General features: G+C 36.7%; 1 protein-coding gene across 17 annotated transcripts in view; it reads left to right on the forward strand.

Moving 5' to 3' along the window:
* Nucleotides 1-21,651, forward strand: part of ANKS1B (ankyrin repeat and sterile alpha motif domain containing 1B) — an 895,010-nt gene that overhangs the window by 463,405 nt on the left and 409,954 nt on the right. For all 17 annotated transcript variants that reach the window (XR_012494067.2, XM_074326201.2, XM_074326199.2 and 14 more), the window contains one exon: nt 1,460-1,532. Coding sequence is in view for 16 of the 17 variants with exons in the window: in XM_074326201.2 (XP_074182302.2) it covers nt 1,460-1,532 (73 nt within the window). In the remaining variant the exon portion in view is untranslated. The remainder of the gene's footprint in view (nt 1-1,459; nt 1,533-21,651) is intronic.

A 21,651-nucleotide genomic window follows, 5' to 3' on the forward strand; every position in this document is an offset into this window, starting at 1 on the left:
GTGATGCTGTGGATTTCACAGTGAGTGTAAAAACAAACAATTCCCCACTTGTCGGGAAATCTAGCGTTTCCATAGAAATTGATATCAAGCAGAAGTAATAACTAGCTATGAGGTACAAGAGAATGTTCACATTATGCCCTCGCAAGCGCTGCAGCTGACAAATTGAGAAAAATCGTTGTATTTTTGCTGCCCTGTATCATTTTGCTACTTGCTAAATTCCTTGTTAGTTCATCTCCCTTCTTGAAAGTATCTATATTTCCAGAAGATCTTAGAATCTTACAATAAATACAAAGTAATAGTTCCATTTTACAAGTATCAGAAAGACACTAAAGAAAACAATGTGTTGGAGGCCGGTATCACCAATTTAAACTCTATCTAAAGACAAATTCTTTAATTTCATAGAGTTACTCAGAGTGTAAGTAAGTGCCCTTGTAAGGTTATGGAATATTATTCTTTGTCCCTAAGGAGGACTGCATCATGAAATAATGACATTTCTTGCTTTTTGTTGAATTGCTTCAAAGAATGGGCCATACTCTCCTTTAGCATTTCATTCAAACATGTCACATTTTGTCGCTCAAAAGACTGCACCAGTTGGATTGTGTTTTCAAACACAATAGGTCACTATAGTACTCTGAAAACTAGAAATGGAAATTGTTCTGATATTGACATTCTGAATTGAGATGTTTTGGGGAAAATCACTCATTCCCTCTGCATCTGAACAAAATGAGACATTTAACTAAAAATGCTCATTGTCCCTTCTAAAACCTGCTGTCTTACTAGGATTCCTAGAATAATAAGGAGGGGGATTAAGCCATGAATGGCTAAAGCTTAGACAGTCATTTCTTCCTATAAATCCCATACTACTGGATTGATAGTTTGTTCAAGTCTATTTCTTATATTTATTAACTCTGTGAATAACATCTGAAATCCTTTTGGGAATGATGCAGAATTAATTTTTAACTTATCTCTTAGAATTAAGTTCTTTCCATGCCCTCATTTTTGTGATTACATGCCACAAATCAACTTGTGACTGGTCAAACCATTCAGTACGATCTTGGTTCCAATGGCCTTGCCCACAAACTGAAACCCACCCCTTCACCCATCAGATGAGATGCATGCCTTAGTGGACAGATATCGTCCATGAATTTTTTTCTCAGCACCTTTCTCCTACAAAGTTTAAAGAATACACAATTCCTAACTCACCCATGTAGGTGTGAACAAAGTTCCTTTTTTAGGAAATACAAAGAAAAGTTTAAGAAAGGGAAAAATAATTTATATTTTTAAAAACAATTCAAAAGATGTCTGCTTCCTTTAACCCTTTCTCTGTCAGTTTCTTCATTATGGTATTGCAGTGGTAATAATATCAAGAATATATGCTTCTGGCATTTAAACATTATTTTAAAATGCCGAGCTAAAAGTGAATGTCATAATTCATTTCTATGCTTTTTGTTTCTCACAGATTGACAAAATAATGAGTTCCATAGATGTTGGAATTAACAGTGGACTTGAAGAAATGAATGGTGAGACCGCAAGTAAGGAAAATTTTCTTCTATATTGTAATGAATAAATGTGCTCAAGAACTAGCTAGACAATGATAGGAGTCTTTAGATAATTTCATGTTTTGTTATAATAACAACTATGAATGCTTTCCTTCCACTCATACCAAACAACCATGACCTTAAACAATATCAATTATAAGTATGAGGTCAGACAATTAAGTTCGCAAACTCATCCTAGAAAAAGTGCTACATACCTCATTGCTGAATATCACTATAGTCACCTTCGAAGTACTCCCCTTGGGAAGCTATGCACTGACGCAAGTGCCTAGTCCACCCTTCAAAGCAATTTTGAAACTCTTTTTCTGGAATGGCCATCAGAGCCATCATTGTATTACCCTTGATGTCCTGAGGTCATCCAAATGTCTTCCTTTCAATATTTCCTTCATCTTTGGGTAAAGAAAGAAATCATTGGGGGCAGATAGGGTGAGTAGGGAGGGTGTTCCAATACAGTTATTTGTTTACTGGCTGAAAACTACCTCACAGACAGTGCCCTGTGAGCTGGTGCATTGTCATGAGGCAAGAGCCATGAATTGTTGGTGAAAAGTTCAGATCGTTTTAAGTTTTTCACGCAGCCTTTTCAGCACTTTCAGATTGTAAACTTGGTTCACTGTTTGGCCATTTGGTACAAATTCATAATGAAGAATCCCTCTGACATCAAATAAAGCTAGCAATATCGTTGCAACAAGTTTGAGAATGTAATTGTCAGACCTCATATATTGATTTAGCACATTGAGAGATTTCTTTTCCCCCCATGGGCTATATTTTACTATGCCAGTTAACATTAATGGAGTCTCAACTTCACATAGAGATAATTCTGAGGCACTTCAAAGTGTTGTGGACTATCATGATATAATGCACGACTATTTCTCATTCAGTGAAATATCGCATTTATCCTGGCCAAAATGATTGACAACTTCCAAGTTGTACGCGCCAGTATGGCAAGAACTATGTGTTACTCATCTTCACGTATTCCAGAATACCTAGCAGAGTGTCTCCTAAGTACTCAATCTTGTAATCACTGTCTAATATATTACTCTTACAACATATTGTTTTCTGCCCTACAATAAAGGCTCAGAGTAAACGGCCATTTGAAACTTTCTTTCAAGACTTTGCTTAATACTGATAGATGATGTTAAATACCAGATGCCTAAACCTGAAAACAACAGTAATAGTCATACTAAATGAACTGCTGTTCTGGAAAGGGTCAAAAGACCTGACTCCATTCTACCCTGTCACTAAGTAGTGGTGTAACTGTAGATTAAATAAGTTTATAGCATATGGAGTTAACACAGGTGATTTCTAAGCTCCCAGAACAGCTCATGTTTCTCGTGTTTGAGTTAGCAATAATAGTTGATGTTTCTGTAGAGATAATAAGATTAAGATCTGTGTCAAAGAAGCCTAAATATATGATAGGGTTTCCAGTGATGGGACTTTGTGGACCCTTGACTAGTCACGAGGGCCTTTTAAACAGCACTCCACGTGACTCTTCAGCACAGGTAAGTTGGAGAATAGCTCTCTCGTGGTTTGCTGGGCCTGAGTGGATGAGAAGTGACACTGAAATCTGGGGTTGCTGTTATGGAATATTCAGGTCTAAAATGAGACCCTTTTCGAGCACCTCACTCATTTCTCATGTGCTAGGGACAAGTAAGAACTTAATATCCTAACGTGGCTAGGCACCATGTTAATTAAGTGATAATGTTTTTACAAGTTAAACGATGTTTTTATGAAAGGCATATTTGTTTTAGATTTTTAAAATTGAAACATTATGAAAAAGTACCAAAATTGTGTGCCCACATTTAGCGACACAAGTATGATACTAGCTCTGTGATAGCATGAGTCGCCAGATATCTTATCCAGAAACGCTGATAAACTTTCCTAGGATCCGAAGATCTAACCTAGGAATGTATGTTGCCCCGTAATTCTTTCAGATATGCTTACAGAATAATTTTAAAAAAGCTGTAGGATGCATATTTTTGATTGAAGGTAAAGGTGAGAATTTATTTTCTTATCAGAAGTAAATTCCCTGATACCGAGAATGTCCAAGCAGAGACCTAGTGCTTCTCTGTTGGAAGACGTAGGTGACATTGAACTTTAACATTCTAAAATTCTTCAAACAGATAGTACCATAAAATTGTAAAAATGTTATAAACATGATTATAAGGAAAATAAGGGTAAATGTTAAAAATGCCACTCAGGCAAAGCTGCCTTTGAAGGTCATTTTAGTGGTAAACAAATCCACAGATTGTTGTTCCTTAGTTCTCGTCTTTCCACCTCTCCTGTTGCCATCCTACCTGCTGCCTTTGTTTACTATTTTTCTACAGTGATAATAAAAATGAAAGTATAGACTCAGTCCTCAAAGCAAAGTGTCGTTACTATTAACAAAGACTGCTACTGTATGCATCTTAATTTTCACCTCTTAATTAGACACTAATTAGGTACTAAGCGATTGACCATAACGTGGTATTCCAGTTGGCCATTCGGCCATTTGTGAATTACAACTTTACTGGGCTGCAAGCTTTTTCCTCTTGAGGCTGGATAGAACTAGAGAGACGATAGCCCCACGGAGATGACATTCCACAAATAATGTATCTGGTACAGAGTATAGTCGGGAAATCACATGGTGAAATTAAACGTCAGATGGACATGAATTCAGCTCTCAGCTCTACTGTTTACTAACTGCATGATCTTAGGCAACTCACTCAGTTTCCCCATCGACAGAAATGGGGATATTAATATAGGATCATGGTAGAGACTTTGTGCAATGGCATGTATGTAGAGTCTGACACATGTAGGTATGCATATCTTTCAGCTCTCTCCTTGCCCTATCCTGAGGGAGACGTTGTGTTTGACACTGTGGCCACTTCCAAATAAACACACATCAGCCCTTTCTTTAAGGACTTTATGATGCCAGCTAGTCCCTCAGTCTTCATTGTTGTATCCCCTGGCATTGTGGTGTGTCAATTGTAATACAGATGGTGCAAGTCCAATTTTCAAGAGGTACCAGAGAAGAGTAGTTACTAAAAAACAGCATAAAACTCCAGGGCACCCTGGCAAAGAAAAGAGAAACATCTAGAAGGTGTTAATTTAAATGGTCTAAACTGTTTTTCTGAAATCTGAGTATCCTCTTTTTGCTTGACAGTGGGGAAGAGATGTACAATGAAATTCCTGGGAGGTAACTTTAGAATTAGCGAGAAGAAATACAACTTTACATAGTATGTGTTGTCGTGCCTGGAACTTTGCTTTGGAAGCCACTAAGCGAAGTACTATGCCCAGCTTTAACAGAGCTGCATAGTTTTATGAATGTTTATGATGTTTGTTGCTAAAAACCTCAGAGGATGATTAGGAGAATAAAATCATCAGCAATGGAGATGTATGACGGATCAAGGATTAGCATTGCATTTTCCATGCCCTGCCCATTTTGTTTCAATGTTTTTGTTTGCTCTTGCCCAAACCTCCATCTTTGTAATTTCAGGTATTTTGTAAACAAAATATTTATTGGCAGAAAGGGATTTGAAACACTCTCATCTTCACACCTATAAATATGAACCAGCTCAAAGTTTGAACAGTCTCCATGAAACATGTAACCAATTGCACTCATAGAAACCACTTTCCTCTTTTTTTTTTTTTTAAATTTCCTCAGCAATTACATTGTAGTTTGAAACTTATCCAGCAACCTCTACTATCTAGGACTAAGATAGAAATAAAAGTAAATAAAGTTTACTGAATTTATTTTAGGTCAGTCCCTTAGATGCTCACTCAGAATAATATTAATACATAATTTTCACAAACGTAAATTCTGGTTTCCCACTTGAAATCAGATTTAAATGCCAAACAAATTAGCATTGGCAGTAGGATTCAATTATACTGAATTCCTCATGTTATGTAGAACATCCTTTTTTAGTGATGCTGGATTGTGATGTGATAGTACAATCTATATCATCATGTACTTCCATGTGTAGGATTGTTTTCGAAGAATAGGTTTTGAAGTTATATGGACTTGGCTTGAGATCTTAGCTTTGCTTTGTGATCTCTTTGATGTCAACTTCCTCACCTGTAAATTCAAGTTTTTGACAATCACCTCATAAAACTGCAGCAAAATTAAAAATACACTTGTACGACTATAGCCTAGAATGTACCAGGTGATCCATAAGTATAAATGTTCTTGCTTCTTCTCCAAGTACTAGTATGCATGACTGTTTTTCCAATTAGAGTGTACACCACACAGGAAAACCCTTGGGAATCCTTGCTTATCTTTTTTGATCAGTGAGTATTGTGGTTAAGAGATAACTATCATATTCTAAGTTGTTTTCATGTAGAGTCTTTCTTGAAGTTTTTTTTTTAATTTTTTTTATTAGTTTCAGGTATACAAAACAACGTAATAGTAAGACATTTATACCCTCACAAAGTGATAAGCTCCCTTCCCGAATCTACTACCCCTTTGACACCGTATGACCATTACATTTCCACTGTCTCTATTCCTTATGCTGTACTCCACATCCTGTGACTGTATATATATATATATAATTATAGTTGAAATTCATTATTATTCAGCTTCAGCTTCAGGTATACAGCACAGTGTTCAGGCATCTACACTGTCCTTGAAGTGGTCTCCCTAATAAGACAAGTGCCCATCGGAAACTACAAAATCTTTACAACATTATTGATTATATTCCCCAAACTGTCTTTCGCATCCCCTTGACAATCTTATGGTTACCAATTGTGCTTTCTAATCCCCTCACCTTCTCCCTCATCCCCAACCCCCTCACATTTAGCAACCCTCAGTTTTTCCTCTGTATCTCAGACTGTTTCTGTTTAGTTTGCTCGTTTATTCTTTTCTTTAGATTCCACATATAAGTGAGATCATATGGTATTTGTCTTTCTCCATCTGACTTATTTCACTCAGCATAATGTTCTCTAGGTCCATCCATATCATTTATTTTTTAACCATTGTCCTTGTATATATAAGACCTGGTCTTATTTTCGGGGAAACACGGTATCACAAGGAAGCACTTCCAAGTTAGGAAATTTACCCTGTTCATTGGAACTGCTTCAGGTTGTCACACTTTCTAAGAATCAGTTTGATGATCTTGATGAGACTGAGGATCACTTAAGTAAAGTGGAGGCAATAATTGGCTCCACAGGACCTGCCTGTCATTCCACAACAGCAAATAATGCAGAGTAATCGAGTGCCCAGATTTCCCAATACCAGGGTGGCAGATAATCTTATAAACACCTTCCTATTTCTGCACTATCTTTAATTATCTTCTGTTACACTAAACAGACTTCAGATGTAAGGACTGGATTAGATTGATGTCAAGTACATGAATTTTAAAAAATAGTATTTCGTTAAAAAGTATGTTTTAAGGCTGGGATTGTTTTTCTTATACTTAAGGTTCAATTGTATTCAAAGAGAAATATCTAGAGTCTCATCTTTTAAAAACCTACTTTTGCCAATATATGAATTCCAGCTAGATTTTAATTATAAATGAAAGCTATTAAAATGAATTTATGAAGGATTTTATCATAAGCTACACTGTCTATATTGCATAAAGCATAATTCATAAGCCATTTTCTGGAAAATACATACCGTGTTTCCCCAAAAATAAGACCTAGCCAGACCATCAGATCTAATGCATGTTTTGGAGCAAAAATTAACAGAAGACCCGGTCTTATTTTAATAGAAGACTGGGTCTTTAATATAATATAATGTAATGTAATATAATATAATATAATACCTGATATGATATGATATGATATGATATGATATGATATGATATGATATGATATGATGAGATATGATATAATATAATACCTGGTCTTATATTAATTTTTGCTCCAAAAGACGCATTAGAGCTGATGGTCCGGCTAGGTCTTTTTTTTCAGAAAACACAGTAGCTCTGGAAACAGTAGCGAATGTTAATCCCACACCCCACTTTCTAACCTTTTGCTCCTCTTCCTTCAAGAGGCTGAGGGCCAGTACAGTTCAGTCCCTCATAGCTGTAGAGACCCTCCATGAAGCGTTTCTAGGAATTTGGGAACTCACTAAAGCACAGTAAGTGTTGTCTCTCCTCATGATCGAAGCCCCACCTTCTCCTTGGTCTGTGAGAGTAGAGAGAGCTCCCATGACCCTTTTCTCAAAGAGGGGCTCATTTGGGTTTCTGGGTGGCTAGGGCAGGTAGCCCCACAGCTCCCCAGGCTGCTCCCAGGCCTCTGACATTTGCTACTAGATCTCTAGCTCTGCATCAGGAGGTACTTTGCCATTGATTCAGCTGATAGCTGTCCTGCTGAGATTGCTGATGGGAATATCATTCCTCAAACTCTTTTAAAAAAGAGTTTTAAAGAGAGAGCACTTTGAAAAAAATGTATTTACAATTTCCCACAGTCACTATGTTAGAGAAATGACAAAGAGGAAAGAAGCTGAAATGTATTCCATTCTTTCTGTGTGTCAGATGCTGTGCGGTTTATTCCTGTGAACATTTTTGCATTCAATTCTCAAAATAACTCCGTGAGGTGTTATTATACCCACTTTACAGATGAAGAAAGGCTCAAAAAAAGTTAAGTAACTTATCGAAGTCAGCTGCTTCAAATACAGATTTTCTTCTTCCTGCAACCTATGCTCCCTTCAATAAAATATGCTGCGTGCACAGAACAGCAGAAGCCAGCTCTTTGCTTCTCTCTTTAATTCAAATCATACTCATGTGCACTGAGTATGTTTAGGTGTAGAAACAACCACTTCCTCTTAGCAAAGCCTGACTCTTGTTATGGAAGGCTCTAGCTCAGTCCCCAGAGCACAGGCCACATGGTCATACATCTAAATGAATCACAGCTCTGAATCTCTTCTACCTCCCAAAAGTGAATGCATAAATGCTGATCATGACCTGAGTTTCACTTATTGTCAGAGGAAGAATTTCTCTTGCCTCCAGTAATATTCTTTTTTTCATGAACTGTTAAATTGCACGTAAAAGCCTTTCTGTGAAATGCTTTGCAACAGGCATAATTTATTTTTTATTTTTATTTCTTTTCACAGCACTATTTTTTAATAGAACCAACTGGGGAAGGTAGGTAGTAGAATATGTTAACACACAAGCACACTATTTTGTCTAAATCAAGAGGGGACTTGTTTTTATCATTACTTTATATAACACTTCACTGAGTGACTTAGTTATTTTTTTAGATAGATTAAATCCAAGAAATCCCTTAATAATAGGATAACTATGTAGAATTGTGAGTTATAGTAATCATTAGACTAGCATGAGTTATCTAATCTTTATCAAAAGATAGTGTTTATCAACCAAACAATGGTGTTCTTAGCACAAGAGACACTAAAATTTATTTAACACCATTCCTTCCAAATATGTAGTTATTAAAAACTAAAATAACCTACATAATATATATATATTTTGTTCATTAGATTCTCTGGTTTTGAAATTACCAGTAATATTTATTAGCAAAATTTCTATAAGTGAAATTAAGTTTCTCTTAAGTGTGACAGTTGAGTACCATTCCGTGGCCTAATATTTGCCTGTGATGTATCAATACTTAGAACTGATACATTATTTTCAGTTCAGCAAAATATTTAACCTTCTAGATGTGGTCTAGAGAAGTGAGCAAGTACAGTCTTCCACTTATACCGGAATACTTTCCATAACATCTTTCATGTATGACCAACTAGCATCAACATCTGCTTCTATCTTTCCCATGATGATAAACTCACTACTTATAGAGACAATACATTCTGTCATAGGAAGTTCCAGTTGTTAAAAACTTTTTTTTTTTTTTTTTGAGGCAAAATATCTTACCTATATAGACACAGGTTTGAACATCAACTCTAACAATTACCAGCAGTGGGACCTTGGGAAAATTATTTCATCAACCAAAACCTCACTTCTTCATACAAAAAACAGCTATAACAAATAACATCTACCTTCCCTTGATATAATTGGGAAGATCTAATGAGAAAGTAGCTACATTCCTGGTATATAGCAGACCATAATATATGGCATCTCCCTTCCTTGACTTCTTTTTTCCCTCCTATTAATTTATCTCTTAAAATGATTTCCAAAGAAACAAAGGATAATAGCTCATTATTTCAAATATATATAAGTATCTTAAAGATATGCATGATATTCCTAAAAGACCATACTCCCTGAGCATTCAACATAAAGCTGAAAACAGTTGCAGAGTCTTCTTTGTAGACACTTTAAAAATACTAGTTAGTTGAATGACTTCTTTATAAATGTCAGTGCATTTTACAAAGTCCACCATTAATGACTTCATACCAGTGAGAGTGGAAGCTAAAAATAATAATTAGGAATAATGTGAAATATAGATAATAGACCTTCATAAGTTATGCATCATTTTAATGATTGTTTTTAGGTATAAATTTGTTTTCCAGAAATATAATCAATTAAGTGATAAACATGGACGGCTTACCCATGAGAAAAACTTTATAGCTCACACTGGTTACATCTATGATACGCTGTACTGATAACAAAGGTTTCTTATCTACTAGTATTTTTGATACTCAAATCTAAACTTTCATTTACTAGTATTTTTGATGCTCAAGTATAAACTTATAGAAAGTTAGGAAATGAAATGTTTTAAACAATTAAAAACAATAATACCCAGCAGTATCACTCATAGGACTGTATCTTCTTACAGAAGAAACAGGACAAGATCAATGTGTATGTAAAGATGCATACTTCAGCAGTTTAGGATCATTTTAAAAAATAGAATTTAACCAAATGACCATTAAGAGAAAATTTGTAAAATGGATTACTGTAATTTCCTATGATGAAATGTTAACTATCTCATTAAAAGTGATATTATATTTATTACCATGGAAATATAGCCATAATATATTACTTAGTGAAAAAATTAGCTGAAGTAAATTATAATCCCATTTTGAATACACATGCATAAAAAAGATCTGGAAGGACAGATGAAAGAAAATTAACTGTGGCTATCTCTGCATGAGATTATCATTGATTTTTATTTTCTGCTCTCCTAAAAAACTCTCCTGAAAGTTTTTACAGTGAGTATACATTACTTTTACTTTCATTGTCTACACCATTCAATGAAGAAAGTATATGCTAATTTAGTAAACAAATATGTATTTATTTATATAGAGACACATATATACACATATATGTAAACATAAAACATTATCACCATTAATACTGATAGTTAAAGGTTTGTTAATAAATACATAATTAAGTCTTTTTGTTAGATTTGAGTTAAAATAGATATTTCAGTGATTTCAGAAAAGAGATTCATTTGACTTGTATTTATTTTTATTTTTTTATGTTACTGAAAACGCTTTTAAAATAACTATACAAATTTTAAAATATCCATAATTTTGATCACAAAGTTGTTTTCTCTTTTGTCCATGTTCTGGTCTGCTCTCATATTCTAGTGACTTTCTAGTCTTTTTTTATGTATTTTTCCAATTTCTATGTATTAATAATAACTTTATAGATATAATTTTGCAATCTTTATTTTCATATACCATTCCACAAAATTCTATTTTATTACACTTTTTTTCTTATCCCTTTGCTTTATCCTTCCTGTGAACGGCCAATGTTAGCCTCGGTTATATACTTCCACTCTTTTCTCCAATTTCAGGCAATCCCAAATCGATGGGAGATAGATGACTGATAATTAGATAGATAGATAGATAGATAGATAGATAGATAGATAGATAGATAGATAGATATAGATAGATGTACTTTAAAAACATGAAATCGCTCTATATGCATTTCTCTTCAACTTGTTCTTCTCATTTAACAATAAATCATAGCTTTACCTTGTTTTTGTAATCAGTAAACAACCTATGAAACAAAATTGCCCTCCTGAAGTTCAGCCTCAGCGGGTTCACGAACTCTGATCTGATTGCTACTCCCACCTCTGCACTAACTTGCTGTGTGATTAGGAAAACCTCACAATGAACCTCAGTTTCCTTACTTGAAAATGAAAAGGTGGGACTAGATCCTTTCCAACTCTTTAATTCTATGACTCATATTTTTATCTTTTGTTTAATGGGTTACGCTTTGGCAGAATGTCCTTCTTTAAAGCTTTCCACTTTTCTTAAAGACAAATGACTGATACATCTCAAGGATGTGTATTTCATCTAGGTTCTTCTAGGAATGTTGCCAGTTTGTCATTTTACAATGCCTTTTAGATATATTAACATAATAAATGCATAATTTAATTGATATATGTCTGTAAGATAGATGTGTTCTTTGTTTTTATATGCAAAACTGACTTTCTCCTAAGCATCTCAGCTCTCTTAATAAATCTTATCTGATGCAGATTTGTCAGAGACTTCAATGACTAACTGAAATCATGTGCACTTTAGTGATGGAACTTTAGTAATGCGAGTGGGAATAAATGCAGAATTTCTGATACAGTAGTCCCTCTTTTGTCCACAAGGGATATGTTCCAAGACCACCAGTGGATGCCTGAAACCTCGATAGTACTGACCCCTATATATGAGTATACTGTTTTTCCTCTACATACATACCTATGATAAAGTTTAATTTACAAAGTAGGCACAGTAAGAGATTAACAGCAATAGCTAATAATAAAATAGAACAATCATAACACTATACTATAATAAAAGTTATGTGAATGCGGTCACTCATTTCAGGGGAGCCCTTGCTGAAGTCTTCATGTAGGCTCAGTGCTTTCTGGCACAACACGTTGTCATCAATCAGAACACATTTTCTCTTTGTCTTCACCCACAAATCTAATGTCTTTTCCATGTTAACTAAGCACTTATTACATGCTGTGGCTGTAACTTCTGCAGCTTGAGGTACAACAGCAAAACTAGCAAAAATTTATTATTCTTTACAATTACCCAGAAGATTTGTTCTTTTTCGATCTTAGCAACCTCAGCATATGATTATTTTTCTTTCCTTATTAAGCGAGAACATTTACCTTTCACTTTATGGCTTCCCTTTGGCATATCCAAATTGCCAGCATCACTATTCTTGAGCGTTGGGGCCATTATGAAGGGAAATAAGGGTTACTTGCACAAAAGCACTGTGATACCATAATAGTAGATCTTATAACCGAGACAGTTCCTAAATGACTAATGATTGGGGAGAATATATAGTACAGAGACGCTGGATGAAGAGATGATTTACACCTTGGGTGGGACAAAGCAGGATGGAGAAAGATTTCATCATGCTACTCAGAACAGTGCACAAATTCTTTTTTTCCCCCCCCTTCTTCCACCCCCGCCCCCCCACTCCAGTTCAAGCCATTGTTTCTCAGTCTAGTTGTGTAGGACACAGCTCCCTGGCCCATGCTGATATAATAAGCCCTGCGCTCCCCCTGGCTGAGGCAGTCAGTTGCTGGTCGTCTGCCGGCTGCTCACAGCAGCCCACAGTAGCCTATGGCAGCACACAGCAGCCTGCAACTGCTCAGGGCAGCCCAGCTCCAAGGAGAGTTATTGTTCACAGTCTTAGCTGTAGAGGGCGCAGCTCACTGGCCCATGTGGGAATCGAACTGGCAACCTTGGAGTTCGGAGCATGGCGCTCCAACCACCTGAGCCACCGGGCCAGCCCCAGTGTACAATATCAACCTTATAAATTGTTTATTTCTGGAATTTTCTATGTAATATTTTAGGTCCACAGAACTGTGGAAAGCGAAACTGTGGATAAGGGTGGACTACTACTATACTATACTTTGCCTGCTCCTTGAATCCACTAAGCTTCTAATAGGAATTTTTATGGCAAAACAAAAAGGTAGTCAGCATTTAAATAGTGTATACTTTTCAGTAGGTTGTATGTACTGGTCAAGTGCTCACAATTGTCCGTTCCTTACCCACTGACCTGGCTTAACTGTAGTCAGGCATCTGTCTTCTCCTGGGGTTCTTGAACTTGGCTGGCCTCCAAATCTGAGCAATTACTAAAAGACAGAACATCTCTGCTTAGCAGTTCATTTTGAATCAGCTGACTACAGAGAGAAACATTTGTTGTTGTACCACCCTGCTCTTGCTCTCTGCTCAGCTCCACCTGCTTGATCCATTTTCCCCCAAACCCTCCCTATAAAAGAAAAGCTTTTTACTGTTTGACTTTGAGATGCCTAAAAATCCTGAGGGAGGTATGTTTTCTCTATCATAGTCTTTTTAAGTCTCTCCTTGCCGAAGTCTGTATTTGTTTTTATTTGACAGTACTAAAAATTCCTTAGGCCTCTTTCCGTTCACTTTTTAATTTCTCGACCAGTTCTCCTTTCCTCTTTTAGTCTCAATCAGACTATAAAGGACATTTCCCCCAGTGTTGTTCCTCAGAGATTACATACTTACTGATTTTCTTTGTGTAGCCATTATTTTGAAAAATGTGTGCGTGCTGATATCTGTGTATGTGTGTGTGACATATGGATCATATTCCCACAGAAATCAGAATTGTATGTGATATGATTATATATGTGAGATATATACAAATTGATTTCTGTATCAATTTTGATACAATTCTGTATCAACCAACAATTTCCTTAGAAAATTCCCCCATTATCTCTTTATATCATGCCAAATGTGCATAATCATAAAACATAAATGAAATGCTAAGGCTTATTATTTTTTAATAAAAAGGTAACATATAATACCAAATGCCTTATCATCTACTGTTGCTGAAATATGAAATGCTTCTTATAGTGACATTGAGCCTTTATTATAAAAGTAAAGGAACAATTTCCTTTTTTTTAAAAGCCTAATAATATTCTATTGTATGTATACACTACATTTTCTTTATCCATTGATCCATTACTGGACAGTTAGGTTGTTTGCATCTCTTGGTTTTGAATAATGCTGCAGTGAACATGCAGGGGTATATGTCTCTTTGAGATCCTGATTTCAGTTATTTTGTATAAATACCCAGAAGTCAGATTGCTGGATCACATGGTAGTTCTATTTTTAATTTTTAAGGCGCCTCCATACTGTTTTCCATAGCAGCTGCACCATTTTACATTCCCAAGGGTTCCAATTTTTCCACATCCTTGCCAACATTTGCTATCTTTGTTATATATATATACCGTCCTACATCCTAACAGGTATGAGGCAATAATTTCATTGTGGTTTTGATTTGCATTTCCCCCATAAGTGATGTTGAACATCTTTTCCCGTACCTGTTGGCCTGGAGGACGTTATGCTAAGTGAAATAAGTAGTCACAGAAGGACAGACACTGCATGATTCCACTATATGTGTTAGTCCATTCAGCCTTCTCTAACAGAATGCCACACAGACTGGTAATTAATGAACAATGGTAATTTATTTCTCACAGTTCTGGAGGCTGAGAAATCCAAGATCAAGACACTGGCTTGTGCAGTGTCTGATGAGGACTCACCTCCTAGTTCATGGTCTTTTCACTGTGTCCTCACATGGCAGATGGGGACAAGGGAGCTCTCTTGTATCAGGGTCCTGATACTGTACTACTAAGGGACTAATCCCATTCATGGGGGCTCTGTCCTCATGACCTAAACCCCTCCCGAAGGCTCCACTTCCAAAAAGCATTACACTGGGGATTCAATTTCAACATACGAGTATTGGAGGGGAATAAACATTCAGTCTGCAGCATATGAGATTTCTTAAATCGTCACACTCACAGAAACAGAGAATAGAATGGTGGTTGGCAGAGGCTGGGGAAGGGTGAAACGGGGCATTGCTGTTCAATGAGTATAAAATTTCACTTCTGCCAGATAGATAAGTTCTAGAGATCTGTTATTCAACTTTGTACTATAGCTAACAATACTGTATTGTGCACTTAAAAATTCATTAAGTGTGAGTAGATCTCATGTTGAGTGTTCTTACACAGTAAAAAAACCATAAAGAATAAAGGCAACAAAACAGGACTCTATTACCCTGTGTGTTCACAACAAACATTTCTATGTGAACTTCCCAAGTATTTAAATAAACCATTTATATCTGGTATATTCTTGCTATTTTTTTCAATGGAGTGAGTGCTCATATTCTTATTAGTGTTATTTAGAGTGGGACTGTGTATACATATACTATGCCTAGCTTCAAAAAAGGCTTGGGAAGGCTTATAATACAAGATATAATTACAGTAACATAAAACCCATTAAAGCAATAGTAAAAGATATGAACCAGATAGTTCAAAAGAGAAAAAAAAAATGTGAAAAGGAGAAAAAGGAAAGAAAAAATTCCAGAAAACCTAAACTAAGGAAAATAACTGCCACTAAGTATCCAACTTGGCTCTGAGCTTCTTGGCAACCAAGATAAAAGTGGGCTACAGAACTATCATTATAAGGGAAATATTATCAAGACATACAAAGAAAGGAACTCTTCCCTAGCCTGAAACTTTAGAAGGAATATTCCTCATGGGGTATTTTATAAAAGAGATATAACTAGATTAAGAATAATGCTTTCATTAGAATGCCAGGGGAAAAAAAGGAGTATTCTACCTATGACATATACGTAGCAAGGTGTACAGTGATTAGGGGAGTGTCTCGGTAAAGACCTTCCTTTTGAGGACTGCTAGCTTTCTCCATAATATATACAAGCATTGGTTCTAAACTGTCAATGCTTTTATTTTCCCTTACCCTTTAAAAAAAGGCCCTCTTTATTTAATGTGGTCTATGTGTCAATGACTTTGAGTACCAGGATTTCAGGGGTACTTAATAAAATTACAAACACTATCTAAAATTTTACATGACCATGAGATTGGGGAGCTACTCATCATAAGTGAAAGAATATGAAATATAGTGTCAGAGTTCCATCCTTTACTTGCTGTGTAACCTTGGGCAAGTTACTTCATCATTCTGAGCCTTCATTTCCTTATTCTTTAAAAGGAGACTAATAATAAATGTATTACTTCTTGTTGTAATTAAATGAGGTGATTTATGTGAAAGCACTTGTAACATGTAAAGGTCTGTCAGTTATTATGTTGCCTTCCCAGAAAGCTCTCTACTTTTAAATTAGAGGTCATTATATTCATTTTTCTCTCCAGACAAATGAATACAGTTTATAAGCACCCAGTGAAGGAGTTCCTTTATATCCACACGTAGACCACTCACCCTCTGGAAGGTTTCCCAAAAAATGTGTATATATATTTTAACTAGACTTTTCTTCTTGAAGAAATGACCAGTAAAATAGATTTTTCTAGTTAATTTTTGTATATTAAATAAATATGTGCTTACTTTATGAACAAAACAAATAGGGCAATTTTCTCCACTAATAAAAACAGGAACAGAGAAGAATTCCAGGACCATGAAATAAGACCAAGTGTGCATGCACGTGCGTGATTGTTATTCAACATACAATCAAACTCTCCTCAAAAAATTTGATAAAGTCGGCTATAAATTATTTTTAAATGATTATGCTAACAGCTGACTGGTTGAGTGTGTGGTATGGAGCTTAGAGAGCCTGAAGACAGATGGGCCAGCTATGCTGCTCTCACGGCCATCTAGACCCAAAGGAAACTGGCAGCCTAGACTTTAGTAGGAAAAGGGAAAGTGTCTATGAGAGATAATGTTCATTATTTACTGATATTTAACCCTTGCTTTGAGAGTCTCATGAAAACTGTGAGGCCTCTTGCAAGAAAGATGCAAATACATTTTAAAAGAAAGCATTTTATTTTGAATTCCTTCCGCACATATATATATATATATATATATATATATATATATATATATGTTTATGTATGTGTGTATAGATGTGTGTATGTGTACACACATCCACCTTGAGGGAGAAAAAATGCTGGTAGACAAACAAAGTGTAATTCATAAAGAATTATTAATATGAAAAAGATTTTCCAAACTTCTGAGAGTACGCCAGACTTTGGATTTCTGGAATTGAATGTTTCCAGGATTAATGCTAAATTTATCAGCAAAGCCTCTCAGAGAAAGACATAGAGCCTCCGTTCCGTTTGGGAAGATCTTATTTTTTGCAGATGACTACTCAATTGCCCCCACATCATTTAATGAGTTAATAGTTCAGGTGGTCCTCACTGATTTGAGATGCACAATTATTATATGCTTGATGTCCAATGATATTTTGTTTTTATTCACTTTCTAGTGTTTCCTTTATGTATCTGTATCTTTTCACATGTCAGCCCCATACTGTTTTAATTATTTCTACTTTATAATATGTCTTAATATCCATTTTCAGAACTCATGTTTTCTTTACCAAGAAAACTCATGCTGGTGCTCCAGTACTTTTAAAATGTTTGACCACCACCCACTACCATTCTGTTTCATCAAGGGTTAGTGATGCTGAATTTTTCCTTGGAGGGCATGAGAATAACCCTGGTTCTACAGACTCAGACATCAGCCAGAATGTTCTTTCTAGTTGACAGCAATGCTCAAAGACTGACTTTTAATTTTAATATTGTTTTTATTTTTCATTTACAGTTGACATACAATATTATGTTAATTTAAGGTGTACAACACAGTGATTAGACATTTATATAACTTGCAAAGTGATCACCCCAATGAATCTAATATCCATCTGCCACCATACATAGTTATTACAATAATTATTGACTATATTTCCTATGCTGTACTTTACATCCCCATGACTGTTTTGTAACTACCAATCTGTACTTCTTAATCCCTTCTCCTTTTTCACCTACCTCTCCCAACCACCCACCCAACTGGCAACCATCAAAATGTTCTCTGTATCTATGAGTTTTTCTGTTTTGTTTATTTTGTTCTTTAAATTCCACATATAAGTGAAAACTTATGGCATTTGTCTTTCTCTGTCTGACTTACTCTACTCAGAATAATACTCTCTAGGTCCAGCCATGTTATTGCAGATGGCAAGATTTCATTTTTTTATGGCCGACTAATATTCCATTGTGTATATGTACCTCCTCTTCTTTATCCATTCATCCATTGATGGATACCCAGGCTGCCTCCATATCTTGGCTATTCTAAATAATGCTGCAATGAACATATGGATACACATGTCCCTCAAAGGAGTGTTTTCAGTTTCATCAGATAAATGCCCAGAAGTAGGATTACTGGGTCCTTCTTTGTCTCTTGTTATAGACTTTGTTTTAAAGTCTATTTTGTCCAGTAGAAGGACTGCTACCCAAGCTTTTGTAGGTTTTTTTTGTTTGTTTCCATTTTTATGAAATATATTTTTCCATTCCTTTACTTTCAGTCTTTGTGTGTCTTTCGAATTGAAGTGAATCTCTCGTAGGCAGCATATGTAAGGGTCTTGTTTTCTTATCCATTCAGCCACCTTATCTTTTGATTGGACCAGTTAATCCATTCATATTGAACATAATTATTTATATTGAAAGTAATTATTAATAATTATGTAGATATTGCCATTTTATTATTCATCTTTTTTATTTATTTTTTTCCCATCTTAAAGAAGTCCTTGTAATATTTACTACAAGTCTAAGATTCCTTGTAATATTTACTGATTTGGTGGTGATGAACTCCTGTAGCTTTCTGTTGTCTGGGAAGTTCTTTATCTGTCTTTGATTTTAAATGATAGCCTTTCTGGGTAGAGTAATTTTGGTTGTAGAACCTTGTTTTACATCACTTTGAATATTTCATGCCAATCTCTTCTGCCCTGCAAAGTTTCTATTGAGAAATTAGCTGACAATCTTATGTGAATTCACTTGTAGGTGACTAACTACTTTTCTCTTGCTGCTTTTAAGATTCTCTCGTTGTCTTTAACCTTTGGCATTTTAATTATGATGTATCTTGATGTGGGCCTCTTTGGGTTTGTCTTGTTTGGGACTCTCTGCACTTCCTGGAATTGTATGTCTATTTCATTCACCAGATTAGGGAAGTTTTCTGTTGTTATTTCTTCAAATAGGTTTTTAATTCCTTGTTCTCTCTCTTCTCCTTCTGGTACCCCAATGATGTGAATGTTAGTACACTTGATATGTCCCAGAGGCTCCTTAAATTGTCCTTATTTTTTTGGATTCTTTTTTCTTTTTTCTGTTCTGATTGGGTATTTCCTGCTTCCTTATCTTCTAAATTACCGATTCGATCCTCTGCTTAATCTAATCTACAGTTGATTCACGCTAATGTGTTCTTCGTGTTAGTTATTGTGGTCTTTATTTCTGACTGCTTCTTTTTTATGTTTATCTCCATTTTTATGTTTCCTATCTCTTTGTTAAAGTTCTCACTGAGATCGTTGAGCATCCTTATAACCAGTGTTTTGAACCCTGCATCTACAGATTGTCTCTATTTCGTTTAGCTATTTTTCTGGAGCTTTGTTATGATCTTTCATTTAGGACATCTTTCTTTGTCTCCCTATTTTGGCTGCCTCCCTGTGTTTGTTTCTATGGATTAGGTAGGGCTGCTATGTCTTCCAGTCTTAGTAGAGTGGCCTTATGTAGTAGGTGTCCTGTGGCACCCAGTGACGCAGTCTCTGTACTCACCTGGGCTGGATGCTCCAGGTGTGTCCCTTATGTGGGATGTGTGTGCCCTAGTGTTGTAGTTGAGACTTAGTTGCTCTTTGCATGTCAATGGGAGGGATTGACCCTCAGGTTTATTGGTTGTAAGGACTGGTTGTGACTACAGTAGAAGAGCTGTTGTGAAGGCTGATCCTATGGGGTATGATTCACTTTAGCAGAGCTCTGGTGCCTGCCCAGTCTGTCCTGTGGGAATGTTGTCCATGGAGGCAGCTGGGTGGTACTCTGGCTCTGTCCAGAGCCAGCCACTGGGCATGCAAGCTGGGCATGCAAGCTGGGAGGGACCCCACCACAGGCCAAGTTCAGCCATAGCCTGTTTCCTGCCTTGTGCCACCTTGCATGAGCCACAAAGCAACCCACAGATGGCAGCCACTCACACTGGGCTTAGATGTGCCTCAAGAGGCCAAGCCATGAACCAAGGCTTGCTGCCAATGCCAGGCGTGGGGCTGCTCTGCAAGAGGTATGGGGCCCATTGATGCCAGATGCTTCTTGTTTGGGCTTTATGAACCTTTGGGAGATTTTAGGAAAGTCCACAGTATAAGCCAAGACAGGCTGCTTGTATGGAAAAGTCACTGGAAGCACCTTAGGTGGATCTGCAACTTGGGTGGGGTCTCAGAATCACCAGGGTGGGGCGAACAGTGTAAGCCAGGTTGATGGAGACCCAGATATGGTGGCTACCTGCCTCTGCAGGCTGAGAGGGGTAAGGGCTCAACAAAGAAATAATGGATTCTGCCAGCGCTTCTGTCTGGGAGAAAGCTGCTCCTCCAGCCCTTGCCCTTCAGCTAAATAATTCAATTCCTCTTTGTAGGTCTCTGGTGCTTTTTGAGCTGCTGCCTCAGCACTGGAGCTCAGAGTGAGTAAATCCATCTGTGAGTAAATCCATGAGCGGGTTCCTTTAGAGAAGCACCTGAAACTCAGTCAGGCTCAATCTCCACTGGTTTTCACAGCCAGAAGCTATGGGACGTCTCTTCCTGGCATTGGATCCCTGGACTGGGGAAACTAGTATGAGTCTGGGACTCCTCTCTCCTCAGGGGGGACCTCCATAGCTCAGCTATCCCTCCCCATTTTTAACCATCTCACATGGGTGTGGGCCCAGCCCATTCCACATCTCTGCCCCATCTACCTGTTTTGACATGGCTTCTTCTTTATAGCCTTAGTTATAGGACTTCAGTTCAGCTAGCCTTAAGACAATTCTCAATGATAGTTGTTCTGTAATTTTGATGTGGTCATGAGAGGAGGCAAACACAGCATTTATCTACTCTGTCATCTTGACCAGAAATAAAGACTGGCTTTAGAGGAGGCCAGCACACTCCCAGAGCCTTTAGAGACTGAGTGGCTGGTCTTCACGTGAAGCTTTATGGAAACTAGGCATCCCCTGGAGAGATGAGTTGACTGTCATTGTGAAAGGAATCTTCTTGTGTATTTTCTCACAACAGTCTCTAACTTTGAGTTTTTGTCTCGTCTTCTCAAAGCCCAACCAACTTCTAAGAGACGAATGTATATTGTAGCATCTTTGTAACAACTAAAATGTATCTTCTGCTTGAATCTGAGCCACACTCAGCACTCTCTGCAATTGACTTGTTTTCTATTCCCTTACTTTAAAGAAAAATCTGGTTGGTTGGTTGGTTGGTTGGTTGGTTGGTTGGTTGGTTGGTGAGCAGTGGGGGTGAAGGAGGACAAGAGGCTTCTTTTA

The sequence above is a fragment of the Rhinolophus sinicus genome, chromosome 1 (assembly GCF_057876585.1).
Source record: "Rhinolophus sinicus isolate RSI-liver-muscle chromosome 1, RSI-T2T, whole genome shotgun sequence".
In the NCBI taxonomy this organism is placed as follows: domain Eukaryota; kingdom Metazoa; phylum Chordata; class Mammalia; order Chiroptera; family Rhinolophidae; genus Rhinolophus; species Rhinolophus sinicus.